This window comes from Silene latifolia, chromosome X (genome assembly GCF_048544455.1).
Source record: "Silene latifolia isolate original U9 population chromosome X, ASM4854445v1, whole genome shotgun sequence".
NCBI lineage: Eukaryota > Viridiplantae > Streptophyta > Magnoliopsida > Caryophyllales > Caryophyllaceae > Silene > Silene latifolia.
The window spans coordinates 10617068-10632857 of NC_133537.1; the positions used below are offsets into that span (position 1 = coordinate 10617068).

At 44.1% G+C, this 15790-nt stretch overlaps 2 protein-coding genes across 3 annotated transcripts; one reads left to right on the forward strand and one right to left on the reverse strand.

Moving 5' to 3' along the window:
* Nucleotides 1-1435: 1435 nt before the first annotated feature.
* Nucleotides 1436-2899, reverse strand: LOC141616850 (uncharacterized). Its single transcript, XM_074434010.1, has one exon. It carries the CDS (start codon nt 2897-2899, stop codon nt 1436-1438), a length of 1464 nt encoding a protein of 487 aa, XP_074290111.1.
* A 1750-nt stretch (nt 2900-4649) lies between these two features.
* On the forward strand, nt 4650-11612 carry LOC141622827 (protein HIRA-like). Of its 2 annotated transcripts, XM_074438845.1 has the most exons (10): nt 4650-5221; nt 6043-6318; nt 6766-7017; nt 7126-7523; nt 7651-8623; nt 9164-9374; nt 9481-9721; nt 9929-10051; nt 10301-10412; nt 10611-11612. In XM_074438845.1, the coding sequence occupies exons 1-10, from the start codon at nt 5114-5116 to the stop codon at nt 11109-11111; spliced, it is 3195 nt and encodes a 1064-aa protein (XP_074294946.1). In that variant the 5' UTR covers nt 4650-5113; the 3' UTR covers nt 11112-11612. The 2 variants fall into 2 exon arrangements, with proteins under 2 accessions (XP_074294946.1, XP_074294948.1); XM_074438847.1 differs by lacking the exon at nt 4650-5221 and having other exon boundaries at nt 6229-6318; nt 6763-7017; nt 10611-11349.
* Nucleotides 11613-15790: the final 4178 nt, after the last annotated feature.

The window sequence follows — 15790 nt, forward strand, 5'->3', positions numbered from 1 at the left end:
TTGGGTTCGCGGTAGAGCAACAATAAAATCCATGGACACGTCTTCCCATGGTCTGTTAGGAATCGGTAAGGAGTGTACTCCCCGGCTTGAAGGTACTCTTTGCAACGTGACAAGTGACACACTTGCGAATCACATCTTGCACGTCCTTCAAAGATTCGAGGCCAATAGACGTGCTCTTTAAGGACCTCTATAGTCTTGGTGACACCAAAATGCCCACCAAGTCCTCCCCCATGAGCTTCTCGTATCAATAACTCTCGGACTTGATGCTTGGGTACACACAGCTGATTTCCTTTGAAAAGAAATCCATCTTGAATTACGAACTCGCCTCGGGGCCCTGCTTGACTTATCCTAAACATTTCACCAAAGTCGGGATCAGTTTCATAGTAATCTTTCAAGGTCTCGAATCCAAGTAGGCGAACATCAAGCACGTTCAGTAAAGAGTAGCGTCGGGAAAGAGCGTCGGCCACCACATTGCTTTTACCATCCTTATATTTCGATGAGAAATGAAAGGATTGAAGGAATTCAACCCATTTGGCATGTCTTAAGCTCACCTGCGGCCCATTGATGTATTTTAAGGATTCATGATCCGAATGTAGGATGAAATGATTTGGGCGAAGATAGTGGCTCCAATGGTTGAGTGCTCTCACTATGGCGTAGAACTCCTTGTCATATGTGCAATATTTGAGCCGAGCTCCACTTAGCTTCTCGGAAAAGTAAGCAATGGGTCGCTTTCCTTGGACCAACACAGCTCCAATTCCAACACCGCTCGCATCACACTCTACCTCGAAGGGTTGAGTAAAATCGGGAAGTGCCAGTATCGGTGCTTCACAGAGCCGTTGGATAATAGTCTCGAAAGCCCTTTGAGCAGCCTCGGTCCATACAAACGTCCCTTTCTTTAAACACTCGGTGATGGGGCTTGTGATGGTGCTGAAATCCTTTATAAATCTTCGGTAAAATGAAGCAAGTCCTTGGAAAGACCGAACCTCCGTGACGGATTTAGGCGTAGGCCATGACTTAATGGCCTCGATCTTTGATTGGTCCACTGAAACTCCATCTTTAGAAACCACATAGCCGAGGAATATGACACTCTCGACCAAGAATGAACATTTCTCCTTCTTTCCATATAGCTTTTGTCCTCGGAGAGTTTCGAACACTTCGCGAAGGTGTCTGAAGTGATCTTCTTTGCTTTGATTTGTAAACCAAGATATCATCCAAATAAACAACCACAAATTTTCCCAAGAATGGTTTGAGTACCTCGTTCATGAGCCGCATGAAAGTACTCGGGGCGTTGGTTAACCCGAACGGCATGACAGTCCATTCGTACCACCCATGTTTGGTTTTGAACGCGGTTTTCCATTCGTCACCTTCCCGCATTCGTATCTGATGATAGCCACTCCTCAGGTCGATCTTAGAAAAGATCTCGGAGCCATGCAACTCATCCAAAGATGTCATCAAGTCTTGGAATCGGGAAACGGTACTTGATAGTTATGTTGTTCACGGCTCGACTATCGATGCACATCCGCCAACTCCCATCCTTTTTTGGGACAAGAAGAGTAGGAACGGCACATGGACTCATGCTTTCACGAACATAGCCTCGTTCCATTAGCTCCTCGATTTGGCGCTGCAACTCCTTGGTCTCTGTTGGGTTGCATCGATAGGCTGCCTTGTTAGGCAACGCAGCTCCAGGAATGAGATCGATTTGATGTTCGATCCCGCGGATAGGCGGCAATCCTGGTGGTAAGTCTTCAGGGAAAACGTCCTCGAATTCCTTTAAGAGTGCCGCTAGCTGGGTATCCTTGATTTCAACTTTTGGTGCCTCGTTGACCACCATAAGATAGACACAACCACCTTCCTTTAAGACCTCACCAACTTCTTGCTCACTTGCAAACATGGTCATGCTTGCGGTCTTCCTCTGTGGGGTGCCCAAAGAACGGACAGCACTAGGTGCCATCGGTCTTAGGACAAGCTTCTTACCCTTGTCGACCAATTCATATTCGTTGCTTCGGCCGCGGTGTATGACATTGCGATCAAATTGCCATGGACGCCCCAAGAGTACGTGGCATGCATCCATTGGCACTACGTCACACAAGATATTGTCGTCATAAGAGCCCATTGTTAACGCCACTTTGACTTGTTTGGTGACCTTCACCTTGTTCCCGTCATCAAGCCAATGTAACACATATGGTTTGGGATGAGGTATGGTATCCAATCCCAACTTGTCCACCATCTTTGTAGAAGCAACGTTGGTACAACTCCCTCCATCAATGATTAGGCTACACCACTTGTCTTTCACTTGACATTTGGTGTGAAAAATCTGGTTCCTTTGTTCCGCCTCAATTGGTGTGGATTGAGTCTGCAAAGCACGAAGAACTAAAGCACAATCATAGTTAGGAGCGTCATAAGTTTCGACATCTCTATCGTTCTCCTCTTCTTCCCTTTCTTCGAAGTTGAACACATCGCCCAATCGTTCTTCTTCCTCATACAACTCGTCTCGAACGGCAATAGCTTCCCTTAGGGCAATGTTTCTCTTGTTTGGGCACGCGTTCTGAAAATGCCCAAATCCTTGGCATTTGAAACACCGTACTCTAGATAAACTTGTCTCTTTAGGAACGGGTATCTTGGGAGCGGACTCAGGGGTGGAAATCTTCTTAGGTGTAGTCTCAACTGTACGAATACTCGGACTCCCCCTTGAGTATCCTTCGTTCCTCCAGCTTCGTCCACCCTCACCATGAGTTGGAGTGAGCTTGGCCTTTCCTTGGGCTTCTACCTTGAGACATAGATTACACAAGGAATCGAAGTCAGCGTAAGATTGCAATTCAACTGAATTGGCTATGTTACGATTTAGCCCACGAAGGAATCGAGCCATCTTCAAGTCTTCACTTTCCTCTATTCCTCCCATTAAAGTAAGGTTTTCAAACTCATTTATGTAATCTGAAACACTACTCCTCTCTTGAGTCAACTCGGCAATCTTGCGATACGTTGTGAGTCTATACGTGGCTGGGACGTATCTCTTGCGTAGCTTTCTTTTGAGAGATTCCCAAGAGGATATCTTTTCCTTTCATGCCCGGGCACGTTTTACCTTGAAGCCTTCATACCACAAGGAGGCTCCATGACTTAGTCGTAGAATGGCGTACTTGCAACACTTTTCATCATCCAGGTCTTTGAACTCGAACATCCGTTCAATCTTCCTCTCCCATTCGAGGTAATCCTCGGGATCCGTGCCTCCCACAAACTCGGGTAGTTCACTTACCTTGAATTCTTCTCGACTTTGTTCTCCTCGACGTGGTGTTCCGTTCACGCCAATTTCCGAAAGGTTTTGTAGTGCTTCTATAAGATTTTGAAGGATATTAGGATTGTTGGGATCCATTTTTTTTTTTTTTTTTTTTTTTTTTTTTGTTGATGAATAGTACCGTGAACAGTACGTGAACAGTAACTTTTTTTTTTTTTTTTTTTTTTTTTTTTTTTTTTTTTTTTGCGAAGAAATCAAGACCCTTGGATCGTCTTGATTAGTGGAAATCAAGAGCCGAAGCTCTGATACCACAATTGATGTGAATCGCAAGCGGAAGTCTTGACTTGTACTAACAAATAGACGAAGGATCCGAATGCACTAGGTGCAACCCGATCAATCCGTATATTCGTAGTGAGTTTTGAATAAAAAGGAAAGGATATTTGTCGTAGCTAGACCTATAGCTACGCCAATGGGTGAATTGTTTGATACTCGTCAAACAATTCGACTTAAACTTAGGATCACGTCCCTCGTTCAAGCAAGGTGCGAAATCGCGTTTCGACCTCTTAAGCCAAACCACTCGTGTAACAACACAAGAAGATAAGACAAGTTTTAGAGATTACTCTCAAGTTTTTTTCTTCAAAATTGGATGATCAACAAATGAGAGCTACAAGCCTTTATATAGGCCGAATTTACTTGGGCACCAAGGCTAGCTTTTAATGCCTTGTGGTGAGTTCTAGGCCATGTAGGAGAACTAGGTAAGACTAAGATAAAAACTAGGCAAGACTTTGTAGAAAACTAGGCTATGACTTTGTAGAAAACTAGGCTATGACAAAAACTAGGTGAACTTTATTCAATGCCCTTGGACTAGCCCATTTTCGAGATTGTCCTTGCTCCACACGGCTCTAATGCTCCCATTGGCGGGTGATCATGCATTTTTCTCGACTATTATTCGAACCGATCCATGCTTGGTGAACCGGGTTGCCTTGGTCGCTTGTTTCGAGAATTATTTCGTCGAGGTGATTCGTATTCACATCAACAATACTGGTAGGTAAACACACAAATTGGAATGCTTGTTAGGATAAAATTGCAAACTAAATTGAGAAAAATGTAACGCAGTTCGTCGAGTATTTGATTGCTTTCATTGGATAATTTGCCATCTAAAATAGCAGTATGGGCTGGTGGTGGAAGGGGGCGGGTCTGGTGGCGGCCGCACAGGAGGGTGCCGGCAGGGTAAGGGTGGTCGTTGGGTGGTGCCGACAAGAAATTGGATTGTGAAGAAAATTGAAAAATATAGTGTTAAATGGGAGGGGTAAAGTGGGAAATTAAGTACATGATTGAGTAAATCATGTACATGAAAGAGCAACACCCTTAATTAAATCCAAGTATAAATTCAACCTTTCTCCATCTTAAAGCATACTTGCTTGCCATTCCTCCTTACTGGACCCGACCTAACCCGAACTCGACACCAAACCAATTTTTAGATCTCCCCCCTTTCAAATTACAATCCCCATCAGCGAATTACTAGTACTGCGACGGCTAACTTCCATACTAACCCTTTCTCCTCGACTCCTAATAATTTCTACTTTTTTTGCCAACATTTGTACACACTCACACTTTTGTTCAAATAAAAACCCAGAAATTTTACACAAAATCTCATTTTATTCGACCGTTAAACATAACCTAAACCCTCAAAGTTCACAACTTTATTCCCAATTTTACTTTCCATGTTTGTTAATTTTAGGGTTTTTGTTGGGTCATTGTAATTTCCTTAATTGACCCAGTAATTAGTTTTTTACTTAAAACCCAGTAATTTTGTTCTTATGGGTTTTTGTTGTTGATTAATTAGTGGGTAATTAGTAATTAATTAAGAAATAAAAAGTAGCCATGATTGCTGAAAAACCTAGTTGGATTAGACATGAAGGTATGCAGATTTTCTCCATTGATATTCAACCTGGTGGTCTTAGGTTTGCTACTGGTGGTGGGGACCACAAGGTAAAAATTCCAACTTTATGATTGTTTTTGCTTAATTTAATTTTGAATAATTTCGAAACAATCTCTTTGTTTTGCTAACATAAGGGTAAGGTTGCTTACATCTGACCCCTCCTTACCCCGGAATTTGCCTTATTCATTAAGGCACTGGTGTAATGTTGTTGTACTTTACTTTTTTGGAATCAAGTTTCTGTGTTAAATTTCGAGTTTTGTTCATTTGCTTGGAAAATTGTATTTTTTTTATGTTTGTTTGTTGGATTAATTGAGCTGGTAAGTGTGCATTAGGTTGTTAGCTATATGAATTCTATGGTTTCTTGGATCATACAGTTCAGTCTTTGAATGGTTTGGATCATGAAAAATCCCTTTACAAGTTAGGTTATTGGAGTGAGCCTAGCGAATCACGAATGGGTTCGAGCATGTTCTATCACAGTGCTTACTTAAAAACTATATAGAGTATATCATGTATTGAATGTTGCCTACTCGTTCGTGATTGCCTACTCATAAGAGTGCATTGTGTATCAAGTGTGGCCTACTCATAACGAGTTAGACATCCTTGTTACAAGTAGTGTTCTATAATAGTGCGGTTGAATTGGGCTTGGAAATGCAGAAGCACAATCATGGTACATGCACAATTACAATAGTTTAGTCGAATATTTTCTAAAAGACCTGCATTGTGAGCTATAGGTTGAAATCTTGAAGCTTTGGAAATTAAATTTTTACCGTGATTCTCAGAATGGTCATTGACTTTTTGGTGGCTAAGTTGTAGCTGTGTGTGTTTATTAATGTGTTCGATAATATTATTTGATGCCGTGATTTCTGTTCAGGTGCGAATATGGAATATGAAATCTGTGGCTAGAGATTCTGAGAAGGATGATCAAACACACGTGATTCTTGCAACTCTTCGTGACCACTTTGGTTCAGTCAACTGTGTTAGGTGGGCCAAACATGGTCGGTACATTGCTTCAGGTTCAGACGATCAAGTAATTTTAATTCACGAGAGGAGGCCTGGTTCTGGTACCACTGAGTTTGGTAGTGGAGAACCGCCTGATGTTGAGAATTGGAAGGTTGTCATGACACTCAGGGGACACACAGCTGATGTGGTAATTATCACTTCTCTTTCCTGTTTGATTGCATTTTTTTGGTGCATTAGTGTGAAAGCTCAAACTTCTTTCTGGAATAAAAAGTTCAAATCTAGTTCCACTTATACTCATTACAATAATACTTCTTACTGAACAATATGTGATTGCATCATCTGTTATGTGATTGTATCATCTGTGTGCAAATTGCAAATGCTTTCAAATTTTACATCACGAGTTATGTGAATCTGTTACACTAAGCTTATGCCTGTATTAATTCGTTTATGCTGTGAAACCGGAAAAAAGAGGTCCTGGTTCCTCTCCCCTCAATTGCTTATCTGCTAAATAAATGGTGTGCCGACCGGTTCCTAAATTATGTCTAATGTTCTACTGGTATTGATTGTTTCTGGAATAATACTTACCCTGTGCTTGAGTCGGTCTAAGCTGTGTGTTCTTTCATGTACAAAGTAGGTGGATCTTAATTGGTCCCCAGATGATTCAATGTTGGCAAGTGGAAGTCTAGACAATACAATACACATTTGGAATATGGGTAATGGTATGTGCACTGCAGTTCTTAGGGGTCACTCTAGCTTGGTGAAAGGTGTTACTTGGGATCCCATTGGCTCGTTCATAGCGAGTCAATCAGATGATAAGACAGTTATCATATGGAGAACGAGTGACTGGAGTCTTGCCCACAAGACTGAAGGCCACTGGGCCAAATCGGTATGGTCTTTGCTCATTGTTAAGCTCTCTTTTTCATTTGTTTTTTTTTACGTTGGCTGTCAAAAGAGGGTTTACATCTCGATTTCTGATGACTACTGTGTTTTACAGCTTGGATCAACATTCTTTAGGCGACTAGGATGGTCTCCTTGCGGTCACTTTATAACTACAACACATGGCTTTCAAAAACCCCGGCATTCCGCACCTGTACTAGAAAGAGGGGAATGGGCGGCCACTTTTGACTTCTTGGGACACAATGCCCCTGTTATAGTTGTGAAGTTCAATCATTCCATGTTTAGAAAAAATTCCTCCAGTGCTCAGGATGTTAAAACTTCATCTGCTGGATGGTCTAATGGGGCCTCCAAGACTGGAGGAAAAGAATTACAGCCCTATAATGTTATAGCTATCGGCAGTCAGGATCGTACGATAACTGTCTGGACAACCGCAAGTCCACGTCCCCTATTTGTGGCTAAGCATTTCTTTACCCAAAGCGTTGTTGATTTATCTTGGTAACTTCTTGTGTACTTTTCGCAAACTATAGATACAATCTGTTAGGAATTTTACTCCTAACTCGTTTGTTGTTTTGTTTGTCATGTCACACTGTCTCACTTGCCTTTTTTATCTGTCCAAAAACAGGAGCCCGGATGGATATTCCCTCTTTGCATGTTCTTTGGATGGTTCAGTTGCTACCTTTCATTTTGAAGTAAAAGAAATAGGTCAGAGGCTGACAGATGAAGAACAGGATGAGTTGAAAAAAAGCCGTTATGGTGATGTTCGTGGCCGACAGGCTAACTTGGCTGAAAGCCCTGCACAATTATTGCTTGAAGCAGCTGCTGCAAAGCAGACGACCAACAAAAAAGTTACCAGGGATATTCCGCTCGAGCATGTAGCTCCAAAGCCTTCCTCTGACTTGGGGTCCACACCAAAAGTTCCCGAGTCACATCTCGACAATGGGAAGAAAACTGGAGACATTAGTTCCGATGGTTTAAACAAAGTGTCGACATCAGCCCGAGTTTCTGTTCCCGTGAAGCAAAAAGAGTACAGACGTCCCGATGGCCGAAAAAGAATAATTCCGGAACCAGTTGGCGTGCCTCCCCCTCAAGAAAACGTTGCACCTGAGTTTTCTCTGCCATCTTCTGATGGCAGAAAGGATATTATTACTAATAACGAGGTCTCTATAAAGAGAACCATGGGAACTGGGTTGGACTTGAAGGAACGCACTGGGGTCACTGCTAGGGCTAGCTTTAGTGAAAGCTTGGTTATAGAACGGGTTCCACCTTCTTCAGGTAGAGATGATGTTTTGGTTGAGTCCTCTGAGAGTGCTAGAGCATCTAGCTCTTCAAACGCTATCAATGGCAAGCTTTCTATAAGAATAGTAGATAAAAAAGAGGGTGCCGATGCAATGGCAGTTACTTTGGAAGCTCGTCCAAGAGAACATGCTGTTAGTGACATTGCTGGCATGGGCAGCACATCATTGATGAAGGAGACAGAACTAATTTGCACCAGAGGAAAAGAAACACTATGGAGTGACCGTATATCTGGGAAGGTCTCAGTCTTAGCTGGGAATGCCAATTTTTGGGCTGTTGGGTGTGAAGAAGGTTGCCTACAGGTATATCCATGTTTAGGCTTACCGTTAATATTTTTGTGTATCTAAAGTTAAATCTTCTGTTTATGTCATATTTCCAGTTTACTAGTATATTTATGGAAGGTCTATAACTGTATATTTGAAGTCAACTTCCAAATACATTTGTTTTTGCCAAACTATTGTGATGATGATCGTAGGTAGAACCTGTTAGCTTGTTTAGGATGGTGATTTGCAGTGGAGGAATTAAGGGCTTAGTCTTCAATTCCGTGTCTATATTGCAGAAAGCTAAAGATGTAACAAAATATACATGTATTGAATCAAATGTTGATTCATGTTACTTGACCCCTAATCAATTTGGGATTTAGGCTTTGTTGCTGTTGTTGTACATGAATATTTAGTAGTATATATAAATTAGAATGCTATGTGCACAGGAGTGTCATAGATTTAATATCTCCTAGTCCGCACTTGTGCTTTCTGCGCGAGCTAGATCATCTGTTTAGGTGAGAATGTTTGTTTAAGAGGAGATGTCAATCTAAATCTTCTCTTGCTGTTTACACGTAAAAGGTATACACAAAGTGTGGAAGGCGTGCTATGCCAATGATGATGACGGGCTCTGCTGCAGTATTTGTAGACTGTGATGAATGCTGGAAATTATTGCTGGTCACAAAAAAGGGTTCTGTGTATGTATGGGATTTATTTCGTAGGGCCTGTCTTCTCCAAGACTCATTGATGTCCTTGATTACTGCAGATCCTAATGCATCCCAGAAAGATGCAGGTATGCACAAGATCTATCGTCAAAATTGATAATCCTTCTTTAATTTATTGCCAGCAGATATAGGTTTTAGGTTTCAGATTCTGACATCTTCCCGTGTTCTTTTCAGCTACTATCAAAATAATACACGCAAAACTATCAATATGTGGCTCGCCTCTTGTTATATTGGCCACTCGCCATGCTTTTCTGTTTGATATGAGCCTCAAGTGCTGGCTTCGAGTAGCTGATGATACTTTCCCTGCCTCAAATTATGCAAGCTCCTGGAACTTGGGGTCTTCTCAGAGTGGCGAGCTTGCTGCATTGCAGGTTGACATACGGAAATTTTTGGCTAGAAAGCCAGGTTGGAGTAGGTATGTCATGCATGTGTTTTGCAACTTTTTTCTCATGTTGACTGTACAAGGCATTGCATGAATGATAACTAAGGCACCTGTTGCTAACTGCTCGAGATGATTTTGGGATGGAGGCAGTATCTCTAATTTACCGTTCCCGTTTTAAATCTGGCATTGGGGAGGTGTTTGAATTTGGAGTCCTAATTCATGTGTTTCTTCCTTTTCTAGGGTGGCTGATGATGGCCTGCAAACACGTGCTCATTTGGAGGCTCAGTTGGCATCAGCCCTGGCTTTGAAATCTCCTAATGAGTATCGCCAGTGTCTTCTGTCATATGTCCGATACCTCGCAAGGTTTGTTGGCTTTACTTCAGTGTGTTTTTTCCTGATTTATTGGTGTGGTTGTACAAGAAATTTTCCAATTTGTTTTATTACGAAGCTTCTTTTTAATGGCGCTGTTGGCACTCTTCCAGTCCTGTCCTCCTGTGAAAGAGAGTGCATAGTAACGTGTATTTCTCACATGGAGTGCAAGTAGCTTTAGTAAGAGTACCAGTATTAATTCCGCGTATATTTATTTGCCATCTGTTTTTCTGGAATTTGCAGAGAAGCAGATGAGTCCCGATTACGTGAGCTTTGTGAAAGTTTTCTTGGACCTCCTACTGGAATGGGTGGTGCAGTAGATCAGAAGGACATTGCATGGAATCCTTGTGTTCTTGTAAGGCCGTTTCCTTCCTTATTTTCTTTTTCCCCGTGTTTACATCCTGCGTACATTTTTCATTCACAAAATCAAAATCAATGAAATTCAGAGAATGGTTCAACGAATCAACCCCTCATAGTGATTTCCCCTCGTGCCCAAGTGTGCTCGCCTTTTTAAGTTCAAACGAAGATAATTAGGTTTATTGTTTCTCTACAGGGATTGAAAAAACACAAACTGTTGGGAGACGACATCCTTCCGGCCCTGGCATCAAATAGAAAACTACAGAGACTCCTTAACGAATTCATGGATCTACTTTCTGAATACAGCGGTGACGAAACTCATGCAGACCACAATAACTCAATCCAATCCTTAACCGCCACACGGGCTGCAGACAAAGTAGACTCAACCCTATCTCGAGATGATCAAATGGAGCTAAGGGTGGACCAGGGCCCCCATACAACCGAGAAAATGGAAACCACCCCTACGTCAAGGGACCAAGCAGACGGTCTTATAAACCCGACCCATGAACAAATAAAGCTGCTGTTACCAGGAGAAAATGTAGCAAAGTCCATGTTAGAAAAGGGTGATCCCAATTTAGAAATGTCACGAAAAGACCAGAAAAAACGGTCCACATCTTCCATGGAGCCTATGAATGTAGACCTACCAAAGGCAGACAGCATCGTAGTGGCGCTCCCTGCTAAGGAACATGACCTGTGATTTCGGTTCCCTTGAGATACTTGTTCCTAGGTGAGTCATATCAAATTTCCCAGGAATGTCGAGAACATGGAGGCCGTGGTTTTTCGAGACTGTATATTAAATATATAGGTTGATCGTCGATAATTACTAGTAGGCATCATTTGTGACAGGTGAAAGATTTCATTGTTGATTTTCCCACATAGGTAATGTTAACCGGGTTTCTGAAGATGCCCTGTAGTAATAGTTCCTATATTTTCTGGCTTAGAGGATTCCTGAGTTTTTTTTTTTTTTTTTTTTTTTTTTTTTTTTTTTTTGCTATTTTAGCTTGTCGATCTGTAGTTACGTGTTTCACCCTGGATCGCGGTTTCTCACATCTGTTTTTATTTGTAGTAAGTAGCAACTCTTGTGATCTCGTTGAACGACAAGTTTTGCATTCTTTTTCTGGGATGTGATTAGTTTCGTGTTTTGTAATTAGCTTCTGAAATATTGTTTTTTTATGAGAAATAAAACAAATAAATCTCCTATGACTGTGTCCTTCAGGTCTTTATACGTTGGCTAGATTTAGGTCTTGTTCTTTTGTACTAAAATTGTCGAAATTTAAATTGAACTTATCGGAATTAATTTGAACTCAAACGGAGTGAACTCAAATGAAGAACAAAAATGAATTGGACTAAACAAAATGTTGAAATGTCGAACTATATCATTCAAGACATTGCTGAATGAAGAATTGACGTCTAGACCTAGCAAGCATGTCATTCGAATCAAGGTTCTAGTCATGTTCATGTGCGTCAGATACTGTGTAGGGATTGAGTCATTTCACGTTCGTGTTTATTAACAGTCAATTTTTGGGATTTTTTTTCTTCGGTGTATTGATAATCACTTCGAGATTGCTAATAAGTTAATATCCGATCTAACAAAGTTTGAACTGGGCTAGGTTTGGTCCGGTCAATTCTTAAGCCAAGCTACTACTAACTAAGCTAGATGATTCGAATGGGACAAGGTTTCTCCAAGTGATTGATTACTGTTGTATGCCTTTTTTTATTTTTATTTTTATTTTTTTATTTTTTTATTTTTTTTATTTTATTTTTATTTTTTTTTGCAGCCGTATGCCTATATTTGAACAATGTAAAATGCTTTCCATCAAGTAATTTTATGCACACGTGTTTTCAAACTTCACAAATTCTTGTTTAAAATAGTTATATTCATGATTGATGGGGCATATTCTGCACCGCTGACCAAGTCAACAATATTGAGCAAGGTCAAGGGTATCCACAGTAAAGTCAACGACTTAGACAGCCTAGCCGATGGAGCCCATCGGCTCATCACACTGGTCTCGGCCGGACAACTAGCCAGGGACACAATCCGCGTACTCATATCCAAGACCCTCGGCGAGCCTACCACAGGTCCATCGGCCGAGGGTACAACTGCTCTTTTCACCGATAGCCACTTGGCCACCCGGCCACTACGTGACAAAAGGTGAATGCTATAAATACTCCCCCCCCAACCTTCATTGAGGAGAGAGGATCCACAAATTAACCTAATAACCACTATTCATCTGGTAATATCTTCCTTATCTCTCTACAATACACTCTTAGCCAAGTAACAACAACTTCTCTCTAAGTTTACTAACTTGAGCGTCGGAGTGAGTACGCTCGGCCAAAGCCGAGCCCTCAGTTTGTTCATCGTTTCAGGAGACCGCAAGGAGGATTCAAGCAAGGACATTATTCTACTAGCTACGAGTGGTAACAAATACCTGCTCTGGAATTATACCCGGAACAATTGGCGCCGTCTGTGGGGAAAGACACTAGAAGCTAGTCACATTCATTCCCAAACAACAAAAACAAAAACACAAGAAAAACCCACCCCAAAAGCTAAGAAGATGTCAAAACAACAAGTAGTCGTAACCGACTTAAACCGAGCTACACCAGGATGATACATTTCACCATTCTCGAGTATTGCAACCCTCCACCGGCGGAGTAATCCAACCGAATTGAATGCCGATAACACCGGACACACCGCCGCCCGTCAACCAGGTCACCATTATGGGACAGTGGTGGTTAGCGTAAAACCGAAGACACTCCCGGACCTAATTGGGAGTACGCCAACTCAGCCGTCACGCCGACAAGAGCGGCGGAAACCGTCCAAGAAACCAGGGCCGTAACGTGACTCCAAGAAACTTGAACGAGCACTGGGAGAAGCAGACCCTATCAAGACGCCGGAGGAGCCCAAGGTGGTCGTGGTAAACATAAGTCCTTCTCGCACTCGGGAGAGGACAGCGTCGCCGCAGCACCGACGAGGCACACCCCGGGGGAACCAGCGAAGCCCGACTCAGGAGAGTCGGAGAAGAAGCCCGAGTCGGAGAAGAAGCCCAAGTCGGAGAAGAAGCCCAAGTCGGAGAAGGAGTCCTTCCCGCTACGAGGAGAGAAGCCGGACTAGGAATGCGAGGAGTCGGTCGCCGCGTGTCATTCGACACGTGGTCAAACAGCCCCTCAGTGACTATGTCCTAGATACCGCCGTGCCACCCAAGCTGAAGTTGCCGGCGCTCACATACAAAGGAGATAGTGACCCAACCGACCACGCCGAGGCCTTTGAGTCTCACATGTCGGTATGGGAGCAGCCCGATGAGGTCTGGTGCCGGGTCTTCCCGACGACTCTGCATGGGATGGCTCAGAGTTGGTACAAAGGGCTTCCCGACGGCTCAATATACTGTTTCGCCGACCTAAAGGACGCCTTCTTGGCCCAGTACTCTTGTAACAAAAGGAGGGCCGTGGAGACATCAGACCTCCTAACTATCAAACAGGAGGAGGGCGAATCCCTACGAGGCTATGTGAAGAGGTTCGAAGACAGGGTACAGCAGATTCGGGAGATCAACCCCGAACTGGCGGCGTTCGCACTAATGAAGGGCCTCCCAAAGGGAAACCTAAAAGACGAGCTCATCAAGCACGGGGGCCTGGGCATGGACGCCGCCCGGAAGATGGCCGACCAGGCCATCAAGGTGGAGGATTACCACAAGACCTGGGTAGGCCCCAGCGAGGCCGAGACCTCAGAGAAGAAAATCCGCCGGGATGACAGCCCGGATGAGAGACGCCGCGACACTAACAGGTCGCGGTCTGATGAGAAACGCCGTGACAATAACAGGTCACGGTCTGATAGATCCGCCAGGAAGCAGGACAAGGCGGGCGCCGGGGGGAGTTCGGGAATGTTTTACCAAAGGCATTACCACGATAAAACCCCTCTGGTCACATCGGCCGCCGAGGTTTTCGCCCTGAGCAGAAACGAGGGCCAGAAGTGGGAGCGGCCTCCCAAGCCAAAAGGAGACGGTGGTGACGCAAACCAAGATCGCGAGTACCACGGTTGCGCCCGGCCACCTCATCGACAATCGCCGGCACTCGAAGAATGCCATTGAAGAGCTAATCCGAAAGGGTGCCTCGACAAGTATGTGGCCAAAGGCCAAGACCGACGCCCGGGGCCAGATAAGAAATCCGTCTTTCAACGGATAGGAGTCATCCACGTAGTCATCGGAGGTAACGAGAACGGTGGGTCGGCTCACGGGCACAAACGGCACCTGAACGAGCTGTATCAGGCCATCAACTTTGTGCCCAACACAACGACCCCCGCCTCCAGCATTCCCGATATGACTATTGGAGGGAAAGACTACGAGGGAATCATCGCCCCTCACAGCGACCGGTAGTCAACTTGGACATATCCAACCACCGGTAAAGAGGTGTCTGATTGACACAGGCGCCTACACGAACATCATGTTTAGGAGTGCTTTCACAGCCTCGGCCTTAGACTCAAGGACTTGAGCCCCTGCATCCATCCACTATACAGCTTCTCCGGGGCTGGCCTGGTACCCCTGGGTTCAATCAGACTCCCGGTGATGTTCGGCGAGGGGAATGCGGCCAAGAATGTCCTAGCCGAGTTCGTCGTCATCAACGGCTCATCCGCCTACAACGCCCTGATAGGCCGAGTTACTCTGAGCGATGCCGACGCAGTGATGTCCATCCGGGCCCTGACACTAATGTATGTCTCGGACCGGGGGGAAGCGCATAAGCTCGTCTCCAAAGACGAGAAGGACGAGGTGGTCAACATCCAGATATCTGCCAGAGGATGCAACATGCAATCCCTCAAAGTGGCAAAGCAGTCGGAGAAAGGGAAAAGCTCATCCTCACAACCAAAGGGCGACCTTATGGATGCAACCGACGGTGACGGGGAAGAGCGCCTAATGAGGCATTAGGAAATTGATAGACCTCAGATAGCGCCGGAGGTGCCCAAAACAGTGTGGGCACCCCGACGCATGTCAATATCGAATGTAAAAACGACCAAGTCTTTCATCAAAATGTTCATTTTTTTCGGCTAGACGCCATCAAGAAGCCGACGCCGTCTCATACCGTCGATTCGACAAGAGCGGATCGTTGAAAGAAGCCGACGCCGTCTCATACCGTCGATTCGACAAGAGCGGCAATCGTTGAAAGAAGCCGACGCCGTCTCATATCTGTCGATTCGACAAGAGCGGCGATCGTTGAAAGAAGCCGACGCCGTCTCATCTGTCGATTCGACAAGAGCGGCGATCGTTGAAAGAAGCCGACGCCGTCTCATACATCGTCGATTCGACAAGAGCGGCGATCGTTGAAAGAAGCCGACGCCGTCTCATACGTCGATTCGACAAGAGCGGCAATCGTTGAAAGAAAGCCGACGCC

Coding starts and splice junctions, on each gene's coding strand:
- LOC141622827 (XM_074438845.1), top strand. CDS start 5,114: ATGATTGCTGAAAAACCTAGTTGGATTAGACATGAAGGTATGCAGATT. Junction 5,222..6,042: donor CTGGTGGTGGGGACCACAAG/GTAAAAATTCCA, acceptor ATTTCTGTTCAG/GTGCGAATATGGAATATGAA. Junction 8,624..9,163: donor GTGAAGAAGGTTGCCTACAG/GTATATCCATGT, acceptor TACACGTAAAAG/GTATACACAAAGTGTGGAAG.
- LOC141616850 (XM_074434010.1), bottom strand. CDS start 2,899: ATGGGAGGAATAGAGGAAAGTGAAGACTTGAAGATGGCTCGATTCCTT.